At 40.0% G+C, this 26,035-nt stretch overlaps 1 protein-coding gene across 1 annotated transcript in view; it reads left to right on the top strand.

The window, feature by feature from the left end:
• TTC38 (tetratricopeptide repeat domain 38) overlaps window positions 1-26,035 on the top strand; it is a 693,598-nt gene that overhangs the window by 343,010 nt on the left and 324,553 nt on the right. Inside the window, exon 10 of the mRNA XM_086952761.1 lies at window positions 13,322-13,403. Coding sequence (XP_086808887.1) covers window positions 13,322-13,403 — 82 coding nt within the window. The remainder of the gene's footprint in view (window positions 1-13,321; window positions 13,404-26,035) is intronic.

Raw genomic sequence — 26,035 nt, forward strand, 5'->3', positions numbered from 1 at the left:
GCATTAAAATTACTCATGACAAAACAGGACCACTCCCTCTCCAATCCAGATCCTGGGACAAGGGCAGTACAGACAGCACTTGTGTATGTGACTTATTTGAATTATAGGTAGCATTAACTCATCTGTCCTTTCCTGGAATGTTCTGCTTCCTTTTAATAAGATGGTTTTTCGGGAAGCTCTTTCAGCTTGTCGACAGTGTTAGAATGGATGTCCTGTAATTTTTTTTAACTTAATGGCGAAAAGACTGAAGTCTTAGATTTTGTGCAGGTGCGCCGAGCTGGAATAGTAGCTACTGGCCAGAATCTTTAGGAACCTGCCCGACCCTGGGGAAAAGGCCAAGAACCTTTGAGTTCTGATAGGTACCGAAATCAACCTCAATGCCCAGGCGAATCGTACAGTAGCAACCTGCATCTAGATTATAAGGGAGCTTAAGAAAGTCTTTCCGCTAATTCAGCAGTCGGCCCGTAAGCAGGTTGCTCTTGCCCTAGTAATGTCCAGATTGGACTAATGAAGCTCACTATACCTGGTCTCTAATAAGAACACGCAGTACAGACTGCAGGTGGTACTTGAAAGCCAGGAATAGGTCTCCTCCTACTTGTTTCATGACCTTGTCAAGATGTTGTTTATGCTCTACACGTTTACTTCACAAATAGGGTCCTACTTCAGTCACAGTGGGAATGTGCTGTATTGAGAATCATTTGGCTCTGGGACAAGATGCAGCAGCTTTTTGCACCAGGGGTGGACTAATGCAGAGTCATCAGCATAGTGTAGTCCTTACTGGTACTTGTAGGTTACTGCATCACTTTGTGAGTCAGTATCATCAGCCGGTCGTTACTAGATTGAACTTCTCAACTCCAGTTTGTAATAGAGGAATGATTATCATGAATACATTGAACTATAAAGTAACATTTCAGATGAGCAGCTGTTTAACAGTGGAATCTAGGGTCTTTCTGGTGTTGTGCATGATTAAGGATCATATTTTCCAAATTGTTTCTCATTGAAACATTTGAACTCAAGTAAGAGTTGGAGATCAGTATGGTTGATCAAGGATTACACCACATTCAGGAAGAAACTCAAAACACACCTATTCCCTAAAGATTTGATGTCACTTATGGAATCAGTACCTGCCCCACCCACCACTGTCTGCTACCTCAGTGCCGTGATATCCCGAAGGGATGAATGCTGTGCTATATAAATACATAATTAGATTGGGTGTGCTCTGAGAGACTTAAGCCTTTTTATCTGGGATTGCTGCTCACCATCAGTCTCAAGTGGAGTTCTTTTTTCTGAGTAGGACTTTTGAAATGTTATCGGTTTCACAAAAAGACTGTGAACATTTGAGTAAGAAAATAGGGATGTGTTTACACAGTTGCGTACAAATAAATGCAGATGAGGAACTTATCAGTGATCAAAGAGCTGAAGGATCCTTGAAATACAGAATACAATATGTACAGGCAGTGCTCAGCTTGCACTTTGGTGCTGTTTGTAACCCAAATTGCCATGGAGGCTGAGGGCAAGCTTGCCCTACAGGATTGCCCCTAGTGGAGAGGCCCCGCACACAAATCCACCCATAGCTCCATTTTGTCTCTCGCTGCCAATACTCCATGTGCCAGGAAAACTACAAACAGCAGCCTGGAAGCCTTGCAGCTCATATCAGCGGGACCATAAGGGCGTAGAGAATCTGACGTCATGTGTGAGATGGACCCCCACATTGAGATGGACCCAAGTGTCACCTATCGACACAGGCAAGGTATTTCAACTTTTTGGGATCTAGTCTGGTGCCAGGAGGAGAGTCAAGAGGTGTGGAACCTACACGTTGGTAGAGTATCCACCAGAAAGATTGTTCCGAATGGAAGTCATTTTTCCCCACTCAAATCTATAAAAATTCTACTCACATAATGGAGATTGTGAATTTTTTTTACACAGGCTAGAAAACCTCAACAAAAGACCAGAAATGGCTAGATCAACAACCCTATATGTTAAATTAATAGGATGGGTTATATGTCCTTGTAAAACTACAGCTAAAGCACTATTCCCTCTGATGTCTTCATAAAAATGGTGGACAAACTCAGGCTTCTGCACACCTCTATACCGGAAGCAGGGCATTAATTAATTTTTTTATAGGGATAGTAAGCAAACTATGTTGGATGGAGACCAGTACTCAAATATTTCACTTAAACTACAGTAATGTAGATTAATGACCTTCAACTTTATGGGTGAGTGGCATGTGCCAATTCGTGCCTGCATCGCTGTCAGTTACTTGGGCACTTGGGTGGATGGCGCTCCAGGCTGAAAATAAAAATGTTTGACACTAAACATGTTACCTTACCAAACCGTATACCTCTAAAAAGAACGAAGGATGGGCAGTGTGTAATCTCAGGAGTAAAATTGTCACTGCTAAAAAACCTGTTTCCTACAAAGAATGGAAAAGCTCTCATGCCCTCAATATAAAAGGATGGATAAATGCTGCTTACACATCTATTCATTTCAAAGATGGAGAAATTGAACACAGCCTACACACCGAGGAGCCATATTCAAATTAAAAATAGAGCGCTCTGGACATAGTTTACTCTGTCTACAAAGCGAGTTCCAGTAGAAGCAAACGTGACCAAATCTGGACATGCTCGCCACACTGTAAATCCCATATAAGGAAAATACCTTGTTATCTAGAATAATTAATGAACATTTCTATTCACTAGACACGACATACTTTAGATCTTTTTTAATAGTCCTGGGCTCCAGGGTTCCCTTACTGTAATGGTCGGGTTTTCTGATTAGATGGGATCAGCCCCTAGGGGCCCCTCCAACCCAGCCAGAACGTAACCACCTCCCTCCTCAGGACCATCTATCCAGGCACCTGGGTACCTACCTGAGGATGGGGAACTCGCAATATACAAGCTCATATTATTAGAAACACCACTAAATCTATAGGGATACTAAGAATACTCACTGATTACTAAGGATAACTTATAGTCTCGCGGCCACTCAGACCCAGACTAATCTACCCTGGGGCAGATATGACACACAATCCGGTGCGTCTACACACGTGGGTCTGCAGTCCCAGTGCTCTCCCTTATTTCCAAACGGTTCGCAATCCGGCAAACCTCCACGCCAGTCATCCCCCCTGACGCTCTCACTTACACACGGGCCGCAATCCGGCAGCCCTCCACGCTGGTAATCCTCCCCAGCGTTCTCACTAACGCCGTATATCAACGACGACCACATTCCTATGAACACCTTCAGCTCTCTGTCTATTCACTAAGGGTCTGCTGCTACAATAATATTATGGGATGGCCGAATTACTTAGTGTCAACAATTCCCTAGCTCAAGGGCTCCCTGTTCTCTCTATTTATTCAGACTTACCGGATCAGGGGCAGCATCTGTTCTGTCTGTAACATCTGACTAGGAGAAAAAGGTTACCTATGCTTTGGAACAGAAGACGCTGTTTACAGGATTATGGGAGAGTGTACTATCGTGGTCCCTTAGTCGCAGGTCTTCTCTCTACCTCACTATTACTTACCTGATCAGGGGTAGCATCTGTTCAAACAGTAATACCTACCAGGAAAGAAGATTACCCTCACTGTATGGGGGCAAAGATATACACACTATGTGATTGAGTTATTTCTTGATTTAAGCACTCCTACTCCCTTCTGATCCATCAGTGGCTCAACGGCAACTGGCTAGAAGCCAGGCTAGCTTTATCATAAAAAAACTCATGCACACTAATTCACTAATTAATGGGGATGTTTATTGTAGCAATAATAAAATACACATATACAAAACTATGGGGTCTCTATAACTAGCAGTAACTTTAACACACCGCTGAAAGAAAAGGATTAAACATACAATTATTTGCGGGGTAACAGGAACACACTGCTGAAAGGGAAAAGATTAGACATACAATAGCCTAGGGAATAAGAACAAGATTAAAGTGTAAGTGTAAGTGTAACTAATTCAGACTACCTCACCTATTAGAAGGAAGATTTCTCTCTCTCTGCCTCTGGTGGGATTAGGGCTCTCTCTGTCTCTCCCTCCTTCACCACATCACCACGCCTCTGGTTCAGTTGCTCCAGCTGACAGCCTTCTTTGATGCCCTCTGCACTGCGCTCTCTCTCCTCATCTTCAGCAATCGTCTGCCTTCTTTCTCCATTCAAGAACTGCACTCTATTCTGCAGCTCCAGCAGACATTCTCCCTCTCTCTCCAAGCTGAACTGAGCTCCAAGCTGTTCTGAGCTCCAAGCTGTTCTGACCTCCAAGCTGTTCTGAGCTCCAAGCTGTTCTGCACACAAGCTGGAATGAACACCACGCTGAACTGACCTCCAAGCTGAACTGACCACTCCTCCTCTCCTGTTGCTCACTAATATGGAAGCTTGTCCTTTCATGGAAAGTTACGGCCAGTAACCTGCCGCCCACCAAATTCTTGTACCTCCCCGTACCAAGGACACGTTCCCAGCTGGCCAGCCTGAAGTTGTGTCTTCGGAGTGGAGAAAAATACATTCCTTCGATAAGGGCCAGCCTGAGCCGGTTCTCTCCAAGCGAACAACAGCCTTAACTATAAACTTTACCTTTACCCTGAAAAGCCTCTCAGCTTCATCAAGATGGAGTCCCTCTAGTTCTAGGCCTGTAGGCCTGAAAGGGATGAAATGCCCCTTAGCTCTGTCAGAATACCTACATAAACCATACCAATGTGTCTAGTATGTCAAAGCCAATAGGCAATAGACAGGTTAGAGTCAAGAATAAGGGATCTATCATCATATTAAGCAGCTATCCTCTTCTAGGTCTGGAAGAAAGGGCTTAAAAGGGCCAACACAAGCTAAGAATAGATGTGAGCAAGACTAAGATCTATATCACTGCTAAATAGAGCCAAAAACTCTGCCATTACATTCCACCCTTAGATCCTTATCTTGCGAACATCTATAAACAACAACATCCATATAAACAAACATCAACACAATCTATCAACAAATCAAAAACTAAAAAACTCTCTAAAAAGAATGACAACTTAAGGAAATTCCACCTGAAACTCAATTGTAGGGAATACAAACCTAACAACCAACTGAAAACAAATCAAAGCACCCTTGACTTGAATGCTGAAACATATCTGAGATTGGATCTGATAACAACAGAAACTAACCAAAGCATCCTCAAACTAAATGTGCCTCAACTTCTAGTGATAACTGGTGAAATCTAGTGATGTAGGGACTTATGTGTTGAATGAAAACAGCAAGGGGCCTAAATGGGGCCTACCTACTTCGGACAACTTAAGAACTAAATGTGTTTCAACTTCTAATGAAAAAATAACAAAGGGCCTAAATGAGGCCTACCTACTATGGTCAACTTAAGCTAATGATGACTCATGAAATCTAATGGTGTAGGGGCTTGTTTGTGGAATGAAAATAACAATGGGCCTAAATGAGGCCTACCTACTATGGTCAATTTAAGGAAACATTTTGGTGAAATCTGAGAAATAGACATGACAAAGTATTCTCAAGGTCTGGGCAAACATACTCATACTAAAAGACACACCTCCCAGGACAACCTAAAGTCTAGGGTAACCACCCTTTGATCAATTAAGGTGAAATTATAATAACAGGAAAAAGGAAGACAACCCCATTTCCAAAAGATAGCTGGTGTAGCACTAAGCATTGATGTATATATATATATAAATGCAGTGTATATGTAAAAGCACAATATCATAAAAGAGTTAGCACCCAATTTCTTCACACTGTGGAACACGTGTGCACCACCATTCAAAAAAAAGTCCTTCATTGGCAAAAACTGTTTTGAAGAAAACAGGAAAACTATAATAGGTGACTGCATCCTAAAAAGCAAAGATAGAACTACAGAAACATTTTCTTTTTTTCTAAAAGTGGGGCCTGCTCGTAGTGATTGCAAAGAAAAACATGGGAATAATGCAGGCCAAGGAATTATATAACCAAATCCATTTTTGGGAAATTTATGATGATGGAGTCTGTCACAACTTAAAAAAAAAAGTATAATTGTTTTTCATCCAAAAAAAAAAAAAAGTCCAATGTCAATTTCGGGACATCAGTGTAGGTCACCACCCGGCATCTTCGGTATCCGGACACTTCCTCCGATGCGGCCATCCACCACCAATCCGGTCTGGTCTGGTTCCATCTTCCAAAAATAACAAACTAACATAAAAACATGAAAGTAAAAAACTAAAATAAGAAAGGAAGGGGGGTGGGGGGGGCCGACCCACGCACCAACACCACAACCCAGCAATCCTAGGACAAGAAAACAAGTATCATTAATCTTGCATGATAAAATTTTCTATTTAAAAAGCACCCCGGGTGCCTTTCATTATTGAAAAGAAAATATCCTGATTAATTAAAAAACATTCAAAATCTAATTTTTAAGGAAATCCAGAAGGGCCTCCTCTATGAGACAGCCCCTCCCATCAGAATACGCAGGAGCCAGGCTACAGTGTGAAGTAATTTGAATCACTGCCAAATGATGATCTCACAGCAGGAGCAGGGGCTGCAAGCCTCCCTTTCCCTGATCAGGGGAAGCCCGCCCAGGCCCACTGTATCTAACTAACTCCAAGGGCCAAGAGTCAGCAAGAATCCCTTATCAGCAGGCAATGAAGCTGCCTGCGTCAACAGCCAGGAAGAGCGAGTTCACCCCACCCTTACATAAACATTTCGTCCGCAGAACAAAATTGGATTATAGCCAATCATAACAGGACATGCTGCAGTCGAAGCCTGCAGAGGAAAAAACCCGTCTTCACAAACCAGCTGGTCTGCCAAGGTCGACAAACAAATTCCTTTGGAAACTGTTCCCAGGCTTGATTTCTCTAACTAACGAAAGCTAGCATGTAAAAAAAAAAAACAATTCTGTTACAATGTACTGCTACTTAAAAGCTCCACTTTCTAAAAAGACTTTTGTCTAACTAATTCAGCTAAAGGCAAGACATTAAAAATATGAGCAGTTATTGAGCATGCAGATCAACATACAAAAAGGGGCAATTTACTTCTGCACACAAGATTATACAGACTGCTTTTAAACAAAAAACGAATTAACATGGACTATTGGGTTTAATATTACTCTGCACATATATCTATCAGGCAGCATGTTTATCGTGCAAGGTATTAAAAATATATTGTCAGCTGTTGAAAGAGAAATAATTTTAAAACAACATAAAATGCAGACACATTTCACCATTGTATTTTGTTCAACCAGGGGCATCATGTAATTTTGCATTACAGTGTAATTTATAGCGCAAACTTTTCAATTCAACCTAATAAAAGGGCCACATTCATATATTAATAAACAGCCATTTATTTTCTAACTGAGTTGGTTAACTTACCAATGCCGGTTTTGCTGCATACAGTCACATTTAAAAAAAAAATCAGTTTGCATTTGGGAAAATAATAATGAGAATACATTTTATTGTAAAAGCACACGGTTGCCTTTCACTAATTAAAAGCACATGTTACCATGCACTGTCGGGCAAGATTGATTATTCTCAACCTGTGATCATTGCAAAGCAACGGCCAACACATTCCTTTCTAGATGGAAAACCCTCAAAGAAATAATTAATGAAAACAGCCCCGTAGCGTGCACTCTAACTGGGCCATCTTTTTAACATTTCACAGAATTTAAATCATGCATTCAAAAATAATTCTCCACACGTCAGTGGATGTATATTAAGAAGCACATTTACTCTCCCCGTGCAAACCCTTATCTCAATCCGACTGGTTGATTTATAACCTAGCGACCCCTAAGAGCCAGACACATGAAGTCATCAGTTCTAAGGCAAACCCACACAAATTCGTAGACGCATTTCAAAAAGAACAGAGCCCTTCGCAAAACACAAGATGTTACCTTTCCGTCAAGAAGCTGACAAAGCACGTAGGCAGACCCAGGAACCAGTAGAAGTCAAAATCAAACCACAAATAATCCACTGACTTTTATAGTCAGGTCAGATAACCATGCGTGTTAACAGCATGTTAAAAATAAAGACTGCCATCTCAATTCAAGATATTAACCCTTTGGCAGCTCAAGCACAATCAATTCCTAATGACTGCAGATACATGGGAAAATCATGAGCACATCTCTTCACGTTTACAGATAACACGTACACACATTTTCAAAACGTTATCCCCAAGCACCCGAGAGAGATCCAGCTCTCTCCTGCCTAACGTAATGATAACATGCCCTGTCCAAGCCATGACCACATGGCGCTATTCACAAGCCATATTTACAAGACAAACTCTTCACAAACAATATATCCAAGGCGCAATGCACAAGAAACACAGCAGGTCAACATGAGAACATGCACCTCACAAGCCACAATAACATGGCGCTATTCACAAGCCATATTTACAAGACAAGCTTTTCACAAACAATATATCCAAGGCGCAATGCACAAGGAACACAGCAGATCAACATGAGAACATGCACCTCACAAGCCACAATAACATGGCGCTATTCACAAGCCATATTTACAAGACAAGCTTTTCACAAACAATATATCCAAGGCGCAATGCACAAGGAACACAGCAGATCAACATGAGAACATGCACCTCACAAGCCACAATAACATGGCGCTATTCACAAGCCATATTTACAAGGAGCTATATGCAAAGAACTCCAAAGATCATATTACAATGAACACATTTCACATTGCACAGCATAAGCAGATGCAGCAAGCAATTTAATGGGCAATTTAAAAGCATTTTTTACACACATTTATACAATTGGACCATTACAAAGATGTAACTGGCTCCCTCATGTAATGCCATCCTTCAACCCTGACAGTTTAAACACCAAGATGAAAACCATTCCTTCCACCCTGAATAAACCAAATGCCATGATGTAATGCAATCTCCTCACGCTGCAACTGTTCAAGCCCATAGGTCGCACAGGCTACATAAACTGCCAAACTACGCCAGATGGAACTGGCGCTCAGGGCACTTCCTCCACAACAAATGGAAATCAATCTAAGCACATGGCCAGGCACACAGGCTTCGTAAACTGTTCGTAGACACCAGATGTAATGGTCGGGTTTTCTGATTAGATGGGATCAGCCCCTAGGGGCCCCTCCAACCCAGCCAGAACGTAACCACCTCCCTCCTCAGGACCATCTATCCAGGCACCTGGGTACCTACCTGAGGATGGGGAACTCGCAATATACAAGCTCATATTATTAGAAACACCACTAAATCTATAGGGATACTAAGAATACTCACTGATTACTAAGGATAACTTATAGTCTCGCGGCCACTCAGACCCAGACTAATCTACCCTGGGGCAGATATGACACACAATCCGGTGCGTCTACACACGTGGGTCTGCAGCCCCAGTGCTCTCCCTTATTTCCAAACGGTTCGCAATCCGGCAAACCTCCACGCCAGTCATCCCCCCTGACGCTCTCACTTACACACGGGCCGCAATCCGGCAGCCCTCCACGCTGGTAATCCTCCCCAGCGTTCTCACTAACGCCGTATATCAACGACGACCACATTCCTATGAACACCTTCAGCTCTCTGTCTATTCACTAAGGGTCTGCTGCTACAATAATATTATGGGATGGCCGAATTACTTAGTGTCAACAATTCCCTAGCTCAAGGGCTCCCTGTTCTCTCTATTTATTCAGACTTACCGGATCAGGGGCAGCATCTGTTCTGGCTGTAACATCTGACTAGGAGAAAAAGGTTACCTATGCTTTGGAACAGAAGACGCTGTTTACAGGATTATGGGAGAGTGTACTATCGTGGTCCCTTAGTCGCAGGTCTTCTCTCTACCTCACTATTACTTACCTGATCAGGGGTAGCATCTGTTCAAACAGTAATACCTACCAGGAAAGAAGATTACCCTCACTGTATGGGGGCAAAGATATACACACTATGTGATTGAGTTATTTCTTGATTTAAGCGCTCCTACTCCCTTCTGATCCATCAGTGGCTCAACGGCAACTGGCTAGAAGCCAGGCTAGCTTTATCATAAAAAAACTCATGCACACTAATTCACTAATTAATGGGGATGTTTATTGTAGCAATAATAAAATACACATATACAAAACTATGGGGTCTCTATAACTAGCAGTAACTTTAACACACCGCTGAAAGAAAAGGATTAAACATACAATTTATTTGCGGGGTAACAGGAACACACCGCTGAAAGGGAAAAGATTAGACATACAATAGCCTAGGGAATAAGAACAAGATTAAAGTGTAAGTGTAAGTGTAACTAATTCAGACTACCTCACCTATTAGAAGGAAGATTTCTCTCTCTCTGCCTCTGGTGGGATTAGGGCTCTCTCTGTCTCTCCCTCCTTCACCACATCACCACGCCTCTGGTTCAGTTGCTCCAGCTGACAGCCTTCTTTGATGCCCTCTGCACTGCGCTCTCTCTCCTCATCTTCAGCAATCGTCTGCCTTCTTTCTCCATTCAAGAACTGCACTCTATTCTGCAGCTCCAGCAGACATTCTCCCTCTCTCTCCAAGCTGAACTGAACTCCAAGCTGTTCTGAGCTCCAAGCTGTTCTGACCTCCAAGCTGTTCTGAGCTCCAAGCTGTTCTGCACACAAGCTGGAATGAACACCACGCTGAACTGACCTCCAAGCTGAACTGACCACTCCTCCTCTCCTGTAGCTCACTAATATGGAAGCTTGTCCTTTCATGGAAAGTTACGGCCAGTAACCTGCCGCCCACCAAATTCTTGTACCTCCCCGTACCAAGGACACGTTCCCAGCTGGCCAGCCTGAAGTTGTGTCTTCGGAGTGGAGAAAAATACATTCCTTCGATAAGGGCCAGCCTGAGCCGGTTCTCTCCAAGCGAACAACAGCCTTAACTATAAACGTTACCTTTACCCTGAAAAGCCTCTCAGCTTCATCAAGATGGAGTCCCTCTAGTTCTAGGCCTGTAGGCCTGAAAGGGATGAAATGCCCCTTAGCTCTGTCAGAATACCTACATAAACCATACCAATGTGTCTAGTATGTCAAAGCCAATAGGCAATAGACAGGTTAGAGTCAAGAATAAGGGATCTATCATCATATTAAGCAGCTATCCTTTTCTAGGTCTGGAAGAAAGGGCTTAAAAGGGCCAACACAAGCTAAGAATAGATGTGAGCAAGACTAAGATCTATATCACTGCTAAATAGAGCCAAAAACTCTGCCATTACACTTACCCAGCAAATGCCATCCTACACTTGGGCTCGACTCAGTGAAGGGGTTGCTCTTAATTCTGGGATTCAGAGGCCCTCACGATCTCCAGAATGTGTGGCACTTGTGCACCAATGTATTTGGTTTACTGAACTTCCAACCTTTGAGGCAATTAGGCTCCTCAAGCCGCAGCTGGTCCCACAAAAGGAACCGCACCAAAGTTTAGTCATGACAAGTCCACCCAAAAGGCCAGTGAGCTCCACTCTCTTATAGTGTTGGCTTTTTTTTAATGGGAAGAAAATGACCTGTTTAATAGGGGTTAGAAGGTGACCTTCCAGGATGGAATGATTCATCCAGTAAAAATAATGGGGAAATGACTCCTGTGAACTCCCTGAGAAGTCAAACTGTGAGATCTCTGGGATTCAAGAATCTGTATAGCAAGATTTTTGATTCAGTAGGTCTACCTGACAGGATCTCTGGCTCTATCATGTGTAGCCATACCCACTCATATCTTGGTTACTTTATCCAGAAAGAAAAAACTCAGTTTCTGAAACAGCTGCACAGAGATTGCGTTCCAGTATAGCAATCGGTAGGTGTTATACAAGCACTAAACAAGTCACATGACTGGCTGATTGTTTATGGAGTTTTTATTCTATTCGAACATTGAGCAAAGAGCTGTGCGGGTATGGAGCGTTGGTGTTTACGACATCTGATGTCAGCCTCTGATTAGCCTGTTTCGTATCTTTCAAATTCAGGTTAAATCAAGAAACCTGATGGGACTATATATGTGTTTTAACTGAGGTATTAGATTTAACTCCATAGTTGTTCATAGCCTTTGAAAAGAGCTCTAATATTGCTGCGCATGATCATTTACGATTGCTTATATTTTGTTTCTAAGGCTTGGACTAGGGCCTTTGCAGCTGGTTAAAAATTAACTGTGATCTTTGAAGGATCAGAATCTTCAGTGCTGTTTGACGTTGAGTCAGCAGAGGATCACAGGGTTGAAATTCAATCAAAGAATGTTCTGACCAGATGGTTAGATTACACCAAGCATCAAAATGGCAAATTTATGACTAAAAACGTAATCTAGCATGTGGCCATTGTCATGGCTGGGGGAAGCCTATCTAGGAGAGGGAGGTAGAAAGGATTGTGGGAAAGGCATCAACTCCTGATATTGCCACATCTCTAAAGCCCCCCAAAACTAATATAGAAGAATGATGTATTGCGATAATTTGATTTTTAAAGTAGGTGTGGTTTCCTCCATGGTGGTGATAGCATTAAATTTTGATGTTTATACAACTAAACACCTCCGTGATTTGTAAGTCAGAATGGTGGGCGAGTGATGCAGACATAGAATGACTTTTGTTACAATCAACCACTACTCTATCGCCTTCCCTTGTGGTCTGACATAATGCAGGGCCATACCCGGGGGCGGGTCAGGACCAGATTAGAGATGACAGCATTGCTATCTGAGATAAACTGGGATTCTCCCAGGCAGCAGACATCTGGACAGAGTGAATGCAAGGTCAGGTCATGCACTTCCTGTTTATGCTTGCCTGCGGATCTGGTGCTGGATATAAAGCATTTCACATGGCAGTGTACTTGGAGGAGTGTAAATGGAAGTAGAAGGTTTGTGTTAGATGCAAGAATGTTAAGCACGCTTCCTGGTGTATCAAATTTGTAGAGATGAGGTAATCATCCTGTTGGTCAATGATGTGTTGAGCCCAATCCCCACCCGTAACAAAATCTGTAATATAAATGTGAAAAAAGTAGCAGGCGCGGGTATGCAAGAAACGGAAGCTAACAGTGCTATATCCTTAGATGTGCAAGGACAGGGAAGCCTACCCCTGGTGTCGGCTGATGTCAACCGTGCATAGGTGCATTTGAAGGATCATGAGTTCCTGCCTGCTTTGTGTTCAGAAATGGTTTCTGCCATAACCTGAATCGGTTACCAGGATTTTCCCTTGGTGGCTGAGGATATCATGAGAGCGTCCTTCAGATGTACATCAAGGCATTTTGCACCTCTCTGCCTGTAAGACTGCTTGTACATGTTGATTCGTGTAATTTTACTGTGGGCAGATAAATGGCCTTAAATTTAAAAGTACACCCCGTGATCTTGTTGACGTTCACACATTTCTGCCTCCAATTCGCTAAGTAACCTATTTCTTACATGATTTGTTGTTTGCATTTCAGCTGGCCCCTCATTGTTTTTCAAGTGGAGCTATGCTCGATGTGGTGGATACATGCTCTTTGCTTTACAGACTTCAAATGGAAGGTAAATACATTGTATTAGTGTTTTATTTATCTTGGTTATGTTGATGGTGCATTGACTCATGATTTTATAAATATGAGCATTTAGGACCTCATGAACTATCCCATTCGCAAACCAAGGATAGGATATGTAATTTGTACACTGACTTGGTTGCGAATGGGAATGCAGTTTACAATGTAACCTATTAATACTATCTGCCTAAAGAATATTATTAGACAAATCACAGTTTGGCACATCACAATTTGCAATTACCCTATGCTTGGCTGTGAATTCGGGGTAAAGAACTACAAGGGGCATCCCTTTTTTTCTCAGATGGAAAGTTTTTTTAAGAGCTGCCTGTGTCTATTAAAGAACCAGGTGCTGCTTTAAAAAAAAAATTCCATTGGGGAAGAATTTATGGGGGGCAGACATTGGTCCTTTGCATCACTGCTTGCTCCCTTTGAGACTGGCGAATTATTTCACAGAGGGGAAGCTGTCCCACGGAATCAGTTATCTCCCAAACTTGGGGGTCGGTAACTGATCAATGGTTTGCGACTAGACTCATAAAAGGGCTTATTTACATGTAAAAAGGTATTTTGCGGTTGCAAAGCCTGTGATTTGGTCAATCACAGACTTTACGACAGCATTATTCCTCTGTGCATAAGGCCCTACTTACTTATTTAGGCTTATATTTATTTTAGAGCCCGACCTAATGAGAAGGTATAGTAGAAATGTAGTATTAACGAAGACAATACTGTAACATTTTACCAGCTTTAAAACAGAGAACCAGACACAGAAGTATTGAATCAAACTGCTATGTCAAGCATTGTAACTGAAACAAGTTAGTATTGATTGCCAGTTAGAAGTTAAAAAGCTAATGTGATATCTGAGGTACTTCAGTAATAATACCTCGGTTTCTGGGTGCATTTACTAATACCTTTAAGGATTTCAAGAATCGTATGGTATTTGCTTGTCATCGAGCAAACTCGACCTTCTATGCTAGTCTTTGAGAACAGGTATTGATGGGGATGAACGGCCTCAAACATATTACTTAGGATTTTGCAGACATTTTTAGTTCTGGTGACTGCCAATGGAAACAAATTAGGAGAGGATATATGTGAAAAATATTCTTTACTACGTTTACCACTGAGCCATTGAATGGAGAACATCTAGTTTGTTTCCTATTGAACAGCGAAACAAACCGTATAACCTGTTTTTAACATCCCATATACCATTTTGGATGTGTAATATGTGCTTTGTTGTGCTTTGACAAGTACAATACCAAAGGGATTATCTACGGAAACCTTTCTTTTCGGTTGACCTGTTCTTTTTGGTCCGTGGGTCAAGCTGACATCTTGCAGTGAATCACCAAGACATACTATTTCCCAGTCCTTTTTGTAATTGATTTAAAGAATGTATCTTTGAAGTAGTGGCATTGCAGCAAATTGTTTGATATCCATGTGCCTTTCCTTTTGTTCATTACTACCCTAGCTATTGCTATAAGCAGTAGTTAGATAGATGCCTTCACACATTTTGACCTTCTTCATGTGACAACATCAGGACGTGTGGTGGATAACCGATATTCAACTTGGTGTTTTAGATTCCTGTGAATTTAAACCTGAACATATTAAATGCAGTTCCACTCAGACATGCAAAGTATGTGTTGTAAGGTAAATTCCAAAGATGACCAGAGGTAGCCAGGAGGTATATTTCATGAAGAACGTTTGTTGGTTGGTTCAGTAGTATGTTACAGGTTTCATAGAGGTCTTAAGGAGGTCCCACCAGGAACAGCATGTTTGCTGCTCAGCCCACTCTCTTCAACTGTCATTCTCTCCACACAAGCAGGCACACTAGCATTCCAATCTCTGTCATCAGCTGCTCTAACATTCCACACAGTCATCACATTCATTCTGGCTGAACAGCTCAAGAGAAGATGCACTTGTAGGAATCAAGGTATAACAAGTTATGTATGCAATTCAAATAAAACTTCTGAAAGTAAAAATACTAAAATGACTCAAGATACAAGTGTCACTATGATCTTCTAATATCTATGCATTACAAATTGAAGTCACAAGTGTCACTGTTGTTCGGATTGAAAAATATAACATACTCTTAAAAATAGCTCATCTACTAACTTATGAAACAGTGGAGATATTGTGCTGCAGGAGTCCGCTTTAGTCTCACTGGGACTCACAGCATTTCATTCCAAACTTCCTGTATTTACCACCAATTACAGGTAGCTTGAAGAAAGAGTGAGCGCGCATGCAAGCACAGGCCAACCAAAAGGAATGCAAACATTAATGAACTGGACTAAAGGTAATATTAGTGCTTTATATACGGCGTAATATTCTAGTCTAGGCTGGCCTACAAGTGATGTTTTTTTTATTTTAACGTATTCTATTGACATTTTCTAAAACAAAACATATAGTCCAGACAATTCTCCTTTTCAAAACAACCATGCAGATTCTGTGGTGCATGAAAACTGTTACATATATCTTGTTGAAGTGAACTTTCACAAATAAGTATTTATTGGAGCTATTCTTTGTAAAAGACATTAGCTGTGGTTGGAAATACACACCATAGAAGTCTGATCCGTGTAGTCTTTCGTATTTCTTAATTCTCTGTTTCCTGCGTTTACATTCATTTAGATTTTCAATTAGTGGTCAAAGCAGGAAGTTTCTTTCTGTCATGGGCTTCTGTCATCAGATTTCTTGGTGACAGCTTCTGTCGTGTAGTTCCTATAAACCTATATAGAATCTGCGCGTTTAGTCAACATATACTGTAGGATTGGAGTCAGACTGATTCTAGACACCCCTACTGAATATGTTAGCCTGTATGCCAGCTAGCTCACAGTGCCACTAGAAACCCCTCCTACCAAGGAGAGAATAGTTCTTGGCAACTATTGAACATGACAACCCAGTCCCATCAGGGATTGTGGAAACCGTGTACAACTTTTTCTCAGTCACTCATGCTCCCTCTGCCTCAGAAAGATACACCGAATAAACGGTGGGGACATTTCTCAATAAGCATTTATTGAACCAGCGTCATTCTAGTGTAAAATAGGTGTGCTGAAACAACCATTAGACAGTAACAGATATAAATGATTATAAGCACTAACAAAGTGAAAGGATGGTTGATTTCTAGCATCCTGCTAAAACAATGAATATAGGTAGCTATATAAAATACATGACAGTAAAGTGCGTACTCCTACGATGCTTCCCTAACTAGATGACTTTTGTTCCCGAATGTCCCACAAAAGGAAGGCAGGATACCCTTAACCGTGGGAACCTGTTAAAATTGTTCATGGAAATCCCTGACCTGAAAGGGATAACATCTCAGGATTTGATAGCCGTTGAATTCCAACAAAACAATCAAAAACCAGACACAGAGGAATCCGTGACAACCTGGGCTACAAAGGACTTGGTGGACAAGATATACTCCGCAATAGCACAATTTGTAGCTTGGGGAATCACTTTATTGCTACACAAACGGCCAAGGCATCCCTATCCCCTATTAGACAGATTAAGAAATTCAAAAAAGGGAAACAAAGAGGGGAAATGCCAGATCACTTGCGTGTGAGGTGCTCACGCCTCCACACCAGCATCTACAATCAATGAGACCAGGGTCAACACATTAGAAAGCACGCAACAGACGGGTCATCGAATGCTGGACAGGATGGATTGGTCATGGATACCAACGGCGCTGAGCAAAAGACACACCTAACGAAGACCCTCCCAGGGTAGCGGAAAAGCGGAACAAAACCAAGGAGTAAAAGAGGCCGTACAGCGTCTCGTTTTGTTCCTGGAATGTCCATGGTTTTCAAGAAATGGCGGAGGATCATGAAACCTTAGCCTTCTTTCAGCAACATGATCTAATTCTGATCCAGGAAACATGGAAATTGACACCCTCCTCAATCACAGGTTTTAAAGAACATCACATCCTTGCTGAAAGATTCGCGCCTTTTGGGCATCCGCGAGGCGGACTATAAACATACGTAGCCCAAAAATACGATTGGGTAACAGAAGAACTGGACGTGGGGCCCAAGTGATCAGAATTATTGATCGATCCCCACCAGAGTCTCAAAAATGGCAACTTCTAGTGATTAATGTTTATATTCACCCTGAGAAGAAGACCCAGAAAGAAAAATATGCAAACTTAATGACCTTGATAAAAGTGATGCAAAGATCCTATGTGCAATGCCCAATGTTCATCTCAGGTGACTTCAACTGCAACCTCACAGTTAAAGACCGCGTGGAAGGGAACATGAAAGAGACCTCCGGTGGTCAAAAAATAAGAACTACACTAGGAGATTTGGGATTGTCAATATTGAATGGCAAAATAAAGGGCGATACACCAGCAGCTGTTACATATTTGAGTGGCAAGGCCCACTCAATAATAGATCATACAATCACGAGCAAGGACTTACTCCCCAGTATTGAAACATTTCAAATTAATCAACGCATTGAAATCGATCACTTCCCCCAAATAACAAAAATGAACATCTCGCTAACCTCGGCACCAAGATTGTATTCTCTTATACAACATGCCGAAAAGTTAAATCTAAAAAAACTAAAATGGCGTGGGCGGGGGGGGGGGTTAAAAAATATCCTGGAGACAGCAAAGGATTACATAACAAATTTAGGGTCTCAGCTAAAGGAAGACCTAGTGCCCAACTGGGAGCAGCTGACCACGGACCTTATCCATAAATTTCCAGCAGAGTTGGGGAACCAAAGAAGTTTCAACACTAAGAAGGAGCCATGAATAAACATGGACTTAAAAGCTCAAAAGAGAAGGGTCGCAAGAGAGGTCAGATTACAGGCGCAGGTAAAAAGAATGGGGGAAATTTCAGATAAAAGCAAACTAAAGGAAGCAAGGAGGGTTTACAAAAGATGGTGTGGGGTGCCAAGACCACACACAAAGAAACCATCTGGAATAAATTATTGTCTGCGGGAAAATTGCCAAACAGTAGGGACTTCTGGGGTATAATAAACGACCTGAATAAAGGAGCAAGTCTCCAACAAGAGGCAGGGATCGGAGAAGAAACCTGGGTTCAGCATGTGCAAAATCTATCCTGTAACAGAGCCTGGTACCGACAAAGGTACATGGGTGATGGAGTCAGAAGTGGGGAAAAGAAACGGTAACATGAGTCTGGAAAACAAATAAAATGAAGAGCGGGTCAATGGAAACAGTGGCAACGAAATGAACCCTCTAATTTCTAAAAAACAATTGAGGGGCATAATATTAAAATTAAAGACTGAAGGAGCAGCAGGTCCAAATGGGCTGCCCAACGCGCTGTTTAAGAACGATCCATACTTTTGGTCTGAGACCTTAACGCTTCTCTTTAACTATGTATACGAACATACAGACGTCCCCGCCTCTTGGAAAGGGAGTATAATTCACCCAATATTTAAACAGGGGGATCACCGCAACCCTGCAAACTACAGGTTGATATTCTTAACACCTTGGCTGCTAGTGGTTTTCCCCTACTGTGCTGGAAAGTAAGATCTATACTTGTTCATGACAAGGTCAGCTCGTCATAAGCACAGCTCCACTGTGCCTCATGACGAGCTGAGCTCGTCATGAGTAGGGAAGGGGTTAATTGACGTCGAGGCTAAACTTCAAGCATCTTGCATCCTAGTACAGCTACGAGACTGGATAGGTGACACGAAAATAATCCCTAAGTTCCAAACAGGTTTCAGGCAAGGGATAGGAACCATAACAAATGCAGCTATTCGGGCACTCTTAACAGAAAACGCAGTAAAAAAGGGATCTCGGTTGGATGCATGTTTCGTGGGCATAAAATCCGCCTTTGACCGAGTGGGCAGAGAGCGCCTGCGGTCCAAACTAAACATCTGAGGACTGCCTAGTCAACTATTAAAAGCAATAGTCGCCCTGCACAATAACACATGAGCAAGAGTGAAACTAGGAAATGGAGGCAGCACAACATCGTGTATTACAACACAACAAGGCTTAAAACAAGGTTGCGTGCTAGCCCCTAGTTTATTCAATCTTTTCCTCTCAGACATTAGCAAAGTTATGGATGCTGCTGAATGTCACCCACCGTCTTTGGCCAACAAACTGATTAATATACTACAGTACGCGGACGACATAGTAGTGCTAAGTCAGACACCAATAGGCCTACAAAGAGCTATAAATATATTAACAGCTTACTTGGAACAGGAAAAACTGGAATTAAATAAAACAAAAAGGAAAGTCGTCCACCTAGTGGAATAAAAAAAAAATCAAGTACAAATGGATGACTAAGGGTGCAACGGTCGAAGAGCAACGGTCCTACAAATACCTTGGTTTCACAATAAGGCAAGGATTAACACATAAGGAACATAAAGTGGCATTAAAAGCGAAAGCGCAATCGCTAATTTTCGCATATCTACTATTAAAAGCAAAATTGGATTGCCCAAATTACAATCATCTCCTAAAGGTTATGGCTGCTCAAATTCTGCCAACCCTGTCCTACGGCCTTGTTACTTGGTGCGGTAAGGAGGCTGATCTACTAAATGACCTGCAGACAAAGATCTGTAAAGATGTTTTTAATCTGCCAAAATCTGCCTCCCCCTCGCAAGTGCGGCTCGAATTTGGCCTTCAAAACCAGAAATTCCGGAGCATGAGCGGCTTCGTGAAGCTTTGCCAAAAATTTCGCTCCGCCGACCCAGAGACCATGGACAGTGTATGCTGGGAAGAAATCAAACATCAGGTGGAAAACGAAACACCGAGCTCCTGCGGAAGGTATTTGCAAACCTGCTTGAGTGAGCTTGATCTACAAACAGTATGGGATATCAGGGCAGACAAAGCAAGTATCAGTAGAGCAGTCAACGTTGCAGCAAAAAGTAAATCCTTCTTGGCGGACAAAAATACTACCTCTAAACGTCGGCACGGGTGGACTATTATCACCTCGTTTAAATCACTTAAGCCGCAAGCATATTTAGTATCTCATTTTAGCGGGCACTTAAAAAAGAACTATATAGAATACCGAATGGGACAGCAGGTTGCAAAAGATCTATTACCATCCTGGAAATACAACCATCAAACAGAGCAATGCCGGCTATGTGGATACAATACTGAATCCTTATCTCACTTTCTATGTGCTTGTCCAGCACTTATGGTCCTGAGGAGACGGTACTGGAAGCCCATTTTTAATGAACTGAAAATTCGTACTTGCAGACAGGCCGTGATAAGCTGGCTGGGGGGTTCCTCCATAATTCTGGCCTGCCGGAGAGTAAAATTCTTGGCAGAGGTAAGAAAGCGGTTAGAGCAAGCTGAGCAGATTCAAAACACAGGAGTAGGTTGCCCTATAACTGCTTCTTAAGGATCCCCAGCGGTACACACAGACTGAATCTAAAGTCGATTACAAGCCCAGTTAGATGGCAGGAGCTGACCTAAATCCATATTTTAACTGTCGCATTTAATTTTAAGGCTGTTGATATTAATCGTTTCTGTACAGTTATTTTATAATGGGAGGATTGTAAAGATTTTAATTAATCATACAATAAACTTTTGACTTGACTTGACACACAGCCTCAGAGTGTTATAAACGCTACACTGTGGTTTGTCGAGAGAGGTACAACTAATTTCATAAATGTTCACATCCTTCAAGACTGTTGATTTCATAATATAATAGATTAATGTAAACGTATACAAGTAGTGTGCAAAACATCTTGCCAGCAATCCCACTTATCTGCATATTAGTGAAGTTAATTGATACCCAACAAAGGCCCTGTGTCAGATGTTAATCAAAATAAAGAATTGAATTCCATATTAAAAAAACAAAAGCATGGCCAGGGGCAATATTTTAAGGCCATTTAGTATTGCAAGTTTTATCCCTGTGTCACCCCTGTATCATGGTTTGATGGCATAACCCCAGAGGCTGCAAGACCATACGAAATTTAGTTGCAGGTACTGATATTCCACTGTACTACTCCTTTTCCCATTAACGCTAATCCTCGGTGAACAAGCGAAACCCTCAGCCTTTCTCGCTTTTGGTGAGTATCAGTACCTTTTGAGATTGCTGCTGTGTGCCCATGATGATCACCAGTGAAATTGAATCACTGAATCAATGTGTGGTAAACCATATCGTTGACAAACATATTGTTTACCGCAATATTGTGCTTCTATACTTATAAGTACAAAAACATTAAAAAAATATATTGTTGACACTGTCATCCAACAATAGACACAAATATAGTTTTTTAATATAAATGGAGTTTAAAGTAGTAAATGTTAAATATTTTAATATATATACATGTAATCTAATTTAAATTAAATATATTCCACTAATATGTATAAATGTATACTTATATAAACACACAAACACCTATGTTTGTATTTATATAAATAAATATTTATTTGGTGTAAGATAATACAAATATTTCACATTATTTGACTTTAGAATATTGAAATTAATATAATGTAAAATAAATATTTGTATTGATTGTTACACTATATGTACATATATATACAATAAATCCATAAAAATATAAACAATTGAATAAGAAAAAATGTATTAATGTAGACAATAAATACAATATTAAAAATGTAAAACTCCAAAAGCCAAGTTTACAAAAAATATTTTAAATAAAAAAATATATAAGGAAATAACATAAAATATAACAAATAAAACAATTAATGCTATAAAATCTATGTATCTATTATTATGGAAACTATTGGATTATGCGAATATTAAATATACTGTCCCACTTTAGTTTATGCAATAGTAGGGAAAGTGTTGGTCTACGGAGTTGTTAGATTTACTATGCTTACTACAGGCACCGCAATAATAGGGAAAGTGTTGAAACTCAGAAGAGTTAGATTCGCTATTCCTACTCCAGTCAGTGCAACAATAAGGGAAAGCACTGGACTTCGGATGGGTGAAATTTAGTATTCCCACTTCAGTCTAAGCAACAGTAGGGAAAGCATTGGACTTGGGAAGGGTGAAATTGACTACTCCCACTCCAGACAGCACAACTGTAGGGAAAGTGTTGAACTTCAGAAGAGTTAAATTTACTTTTCTCACTTCAAACGGCAAAAGTAGGGAAAGCATTGGTTTCATGGAATAAAATGGACTATTTCCACTCCAGGCAATTCAACATCAGAGAAAGTGTTGGACTTTGAAGGGATAATATTTACTATTCCCACTATTCCCACTCCAGTCTCTGCAACAATAGAGTAAGCGTTGGATTTCGGAGGGGTGAAATTTAGCAATGCCCACTCCAAAGAGTGCAATAGTAGGGAACTTTTTGAACTGTGAAGAGGTTAATTTTACTATTTCCTACAGTCTAAGCAAGAGTATGGGAAACACTTCACTTCAAACACTTTGCATGTATGTGTAACCCCATGAATGTAAAAAAGATATTAAACTTTTAATAAAAAACTATTAGTGATATATATAATATCTTAAAACTAAAAACAATCAAGTTACCTAATTACTATTTAATAAAAACATGATCAATTCATAAACAATTGTTATTCAAATATTAATTTACTTCCTACCCTGTACCCCTACAAACGTAGCAGACCACACCTAAAATATAACTAAACAAAATACTTATTCCTTAACTTACATATTTAAAATAAATTGTTTACGAATTACTTAATTAACTTCTCACCCCTTCAAGTATCATATTTGTATTATTATAAATTACGTAATAAATACCAATCATATAATTAAATGAAATAATTCTTAATTATTGCCTAATTAACTTCCCATCCTAGACCCCTACAAACATAGCATCCCACATATCTAATAACAATAAATTAAGTATTCCAAAATATACATATTTAAAATTCAATTGAATAATTTACAAATAATAGTTAGTTATTTATTTATTAAGTTCCCAACTATACCCCTACATACCTAGCATCCTGCAACTAAACTATTAGTAAAATCAGTATTTGATAGTTTACATAGGTAAAAATCAATCAAATAATTATTTAACAATGAATAATACATACATTATTACTCAATTAACTTCCCACCCTACAATCCTAGCAAACTGCTACTAAAATATAAGTAAAATAAATAAGTATTCTATAAATTACATAAATAAAAATCAATTAAATATGTAATAATTGTTAAGTATTACTTATTTAACTTCTCACCTTATACCCCTATCAGCATGACAGCTGACACATATATAACGAAATAAAGTCAGTATTACATACATTACTTAGTAAATGTCAATCATATAATGAAATAAAATGTATAAATTAATGCTAATTATTTATTACCTAATTGTCTTCCCACTTTATCCCTCTACAAACCTAATTACCCTCTACAACTCTATAAATTATAAAAATATTAATAAAATATTCTACTTTACTTAAAATGTCAAGTTGTATTTTAAAAGCAATTAACATTTATGTAAGCAATAGTAGCACATAAATGTAATATATGCACTAAAACACATGAAAATAAAAAACATTATTTTAACCACTATATTAATGAAAGCAATATTAAAAACATATTATTCACAATATTACCTACCTCAAAAAAGATATTCCTGTCAAAAATATTTGTGCATCACGATTTTTTTGTCCCGATATTCAATTTCCTATATTTCTGTCTCTTGATATTTTTAAAATATTTTATCCAAACACTGTATATTCATAAATTTGTGTGTATATATATGGGCACTGAAGGTAATAAAGAGTGGTGAAGTGAAGGTACTAAAAGAATATATATATATATATATATATATATATATATATATATATATATATACATATATATATATATATATGTATGTATGTATTATATGTATGTATTATTTGTATATATATATATATATATATATATATTCTTTTAGTACCTTCACTTCACCACTCTATATATATATATATATATATATATATATATATATACATATAATACATACATATAATACATACATACATATATATATATATATATATATATATATATATATATATGTATGTATGTATTATATGTATATATATATATATATATATATATATATATATATATATATATATATATTCTTTTAGTACCTTCACTTCACCACTCTTTATTACCTTCAGTGCCCATGGACTGACTTTATTGACATTGGGGCATGGATTTTTGCTAGGCTGCTATTATTTCATGTTGGAGAGTAGATATTACAAAGTAATTTAATTCCTCAAGGAAAGGCTTGTTTTCGTCCAGGAATGAGCATGTCGTATCAGAACTGTGCTCTGTAATATCTTGTGCTGAGGTCCAAAGTGGCAGCAGAGGAAATCTGCTTCTTTGACTTTTATTGATCATGTTTTGCTTTGGCGTAAGTTGTCCAACTTGAGAATTTCATTCCAACTATTATATTTGGTTAAACAGGTACACAATTTATCATGGACCAAATTTTCAAAATTGAATATTTTGGGCAACTGTCGGCATGGATTTTGTTTGATAATAAACTAAAGGAGGGATGTATGGAGGCACCATCCTTTTGCTTTTTTCTTTCATTATCTTCTGTATCCCGTAGGCATACTCTACACAGTCTAAGATGGGTACTGAGGGTCAGATGTGCTATACTTTTTTGCTGTTGCAACGTCCGATTAACAGAATCTGGCTATTTGCAACTGTAAAAATGCTATTTCTAATGTATCAAACCGAATTTGAGATTCAGTAACAAGTTATCAAATTGCAATTTGGGTTTGTGACATAACACCAATTTGATATTTGGAAGGGGCATGTTTAGGGCGTCGATCTAATTTTTTGTTTAAAAAGCATCTTGTTTTCCGTTAAAGAAATGAAGGATATATAAAAGCAATCACAGACCTGGTTGTCTGTTTAGCCCAGCTGGCCACCATCCCTATGGTGGCTGCAATTCCTAGTCGGTCACAATTTGCGACCTACATCTTCTTTTTTTTTTTTTTTTTATTAAAAGTAAAAATAAAACAAATAAACACAATAATGGTGCAGTTACGAGGCAAAATACAATACCGAAGGACTACAGAAAACATAAATGAAACCATAGAATACATTGGGCCAAAGGAAAAACACTCTAATGGCATCAGCCCCTGCGACAGTCAGCCTATGGTGTCACATCATCAACAACATCGCTCAGTTCTGCAAATGGGGTACAAATAAAGCCTCTACTTTTGTTCCAAGGGCCCCACACGTTGGTCAATTTACCCGGGCAACCTCTACTTTCGTACACCGCCCTCTCCGCCTGCATGCACCAGTCCAAGTCTGATGCCCATTCCGCATACTTAAGAGCAACCCACCCACCCCCCTTCCAGGTTTTTGCGATTTTGCGCTTGGCAACCATACAGCCCAGTGTGACCCAGAAACGCTCATATCTGTTTAGATCAGTAGCCTCCCAAACATTCAAAAGGCAGAGTCGTGGGGATAGAGCTATTGGTCTATGACATAAGTGGGGCATGGCGGAGACAACTCTTCCCCAATATCTCTGGAGGTCAGGGCAGTCACACCACTGATGCAGGAAGGTCCCCAGCTTTCCACAACCCAGAGGACAGTCCGGCGAGGACAAAAGGCCCATCTTAACAAATGCCGAACTGGTATAGTATGTCCTGTGAAGCACTTTAAGTTGGATGAACTTAAAACATGAGCAAATCGCTACCTCCCGCGGCGAGGCCAAGTCTTCCCTCCACTCCTTGTCGTCGATCTCCCCCACCTCGTCATTCCA

Source organism: Lissotriton vulgaris, chromosome 1_2 (genome assembly GCF_964263255.1).
Source record: "Lissotriton vulgaris chromosome 1_2, aLisVul1.2, whole genome shotgun sequence".
In the NCBI taxonomy this organism is placed as follows: domain Eukaryota; kingdom Metazoa; phylum Chordata; class Amphibia; order Caudata; family Salamandridae; genus Lissotriton; species Lissotriton vulgaris.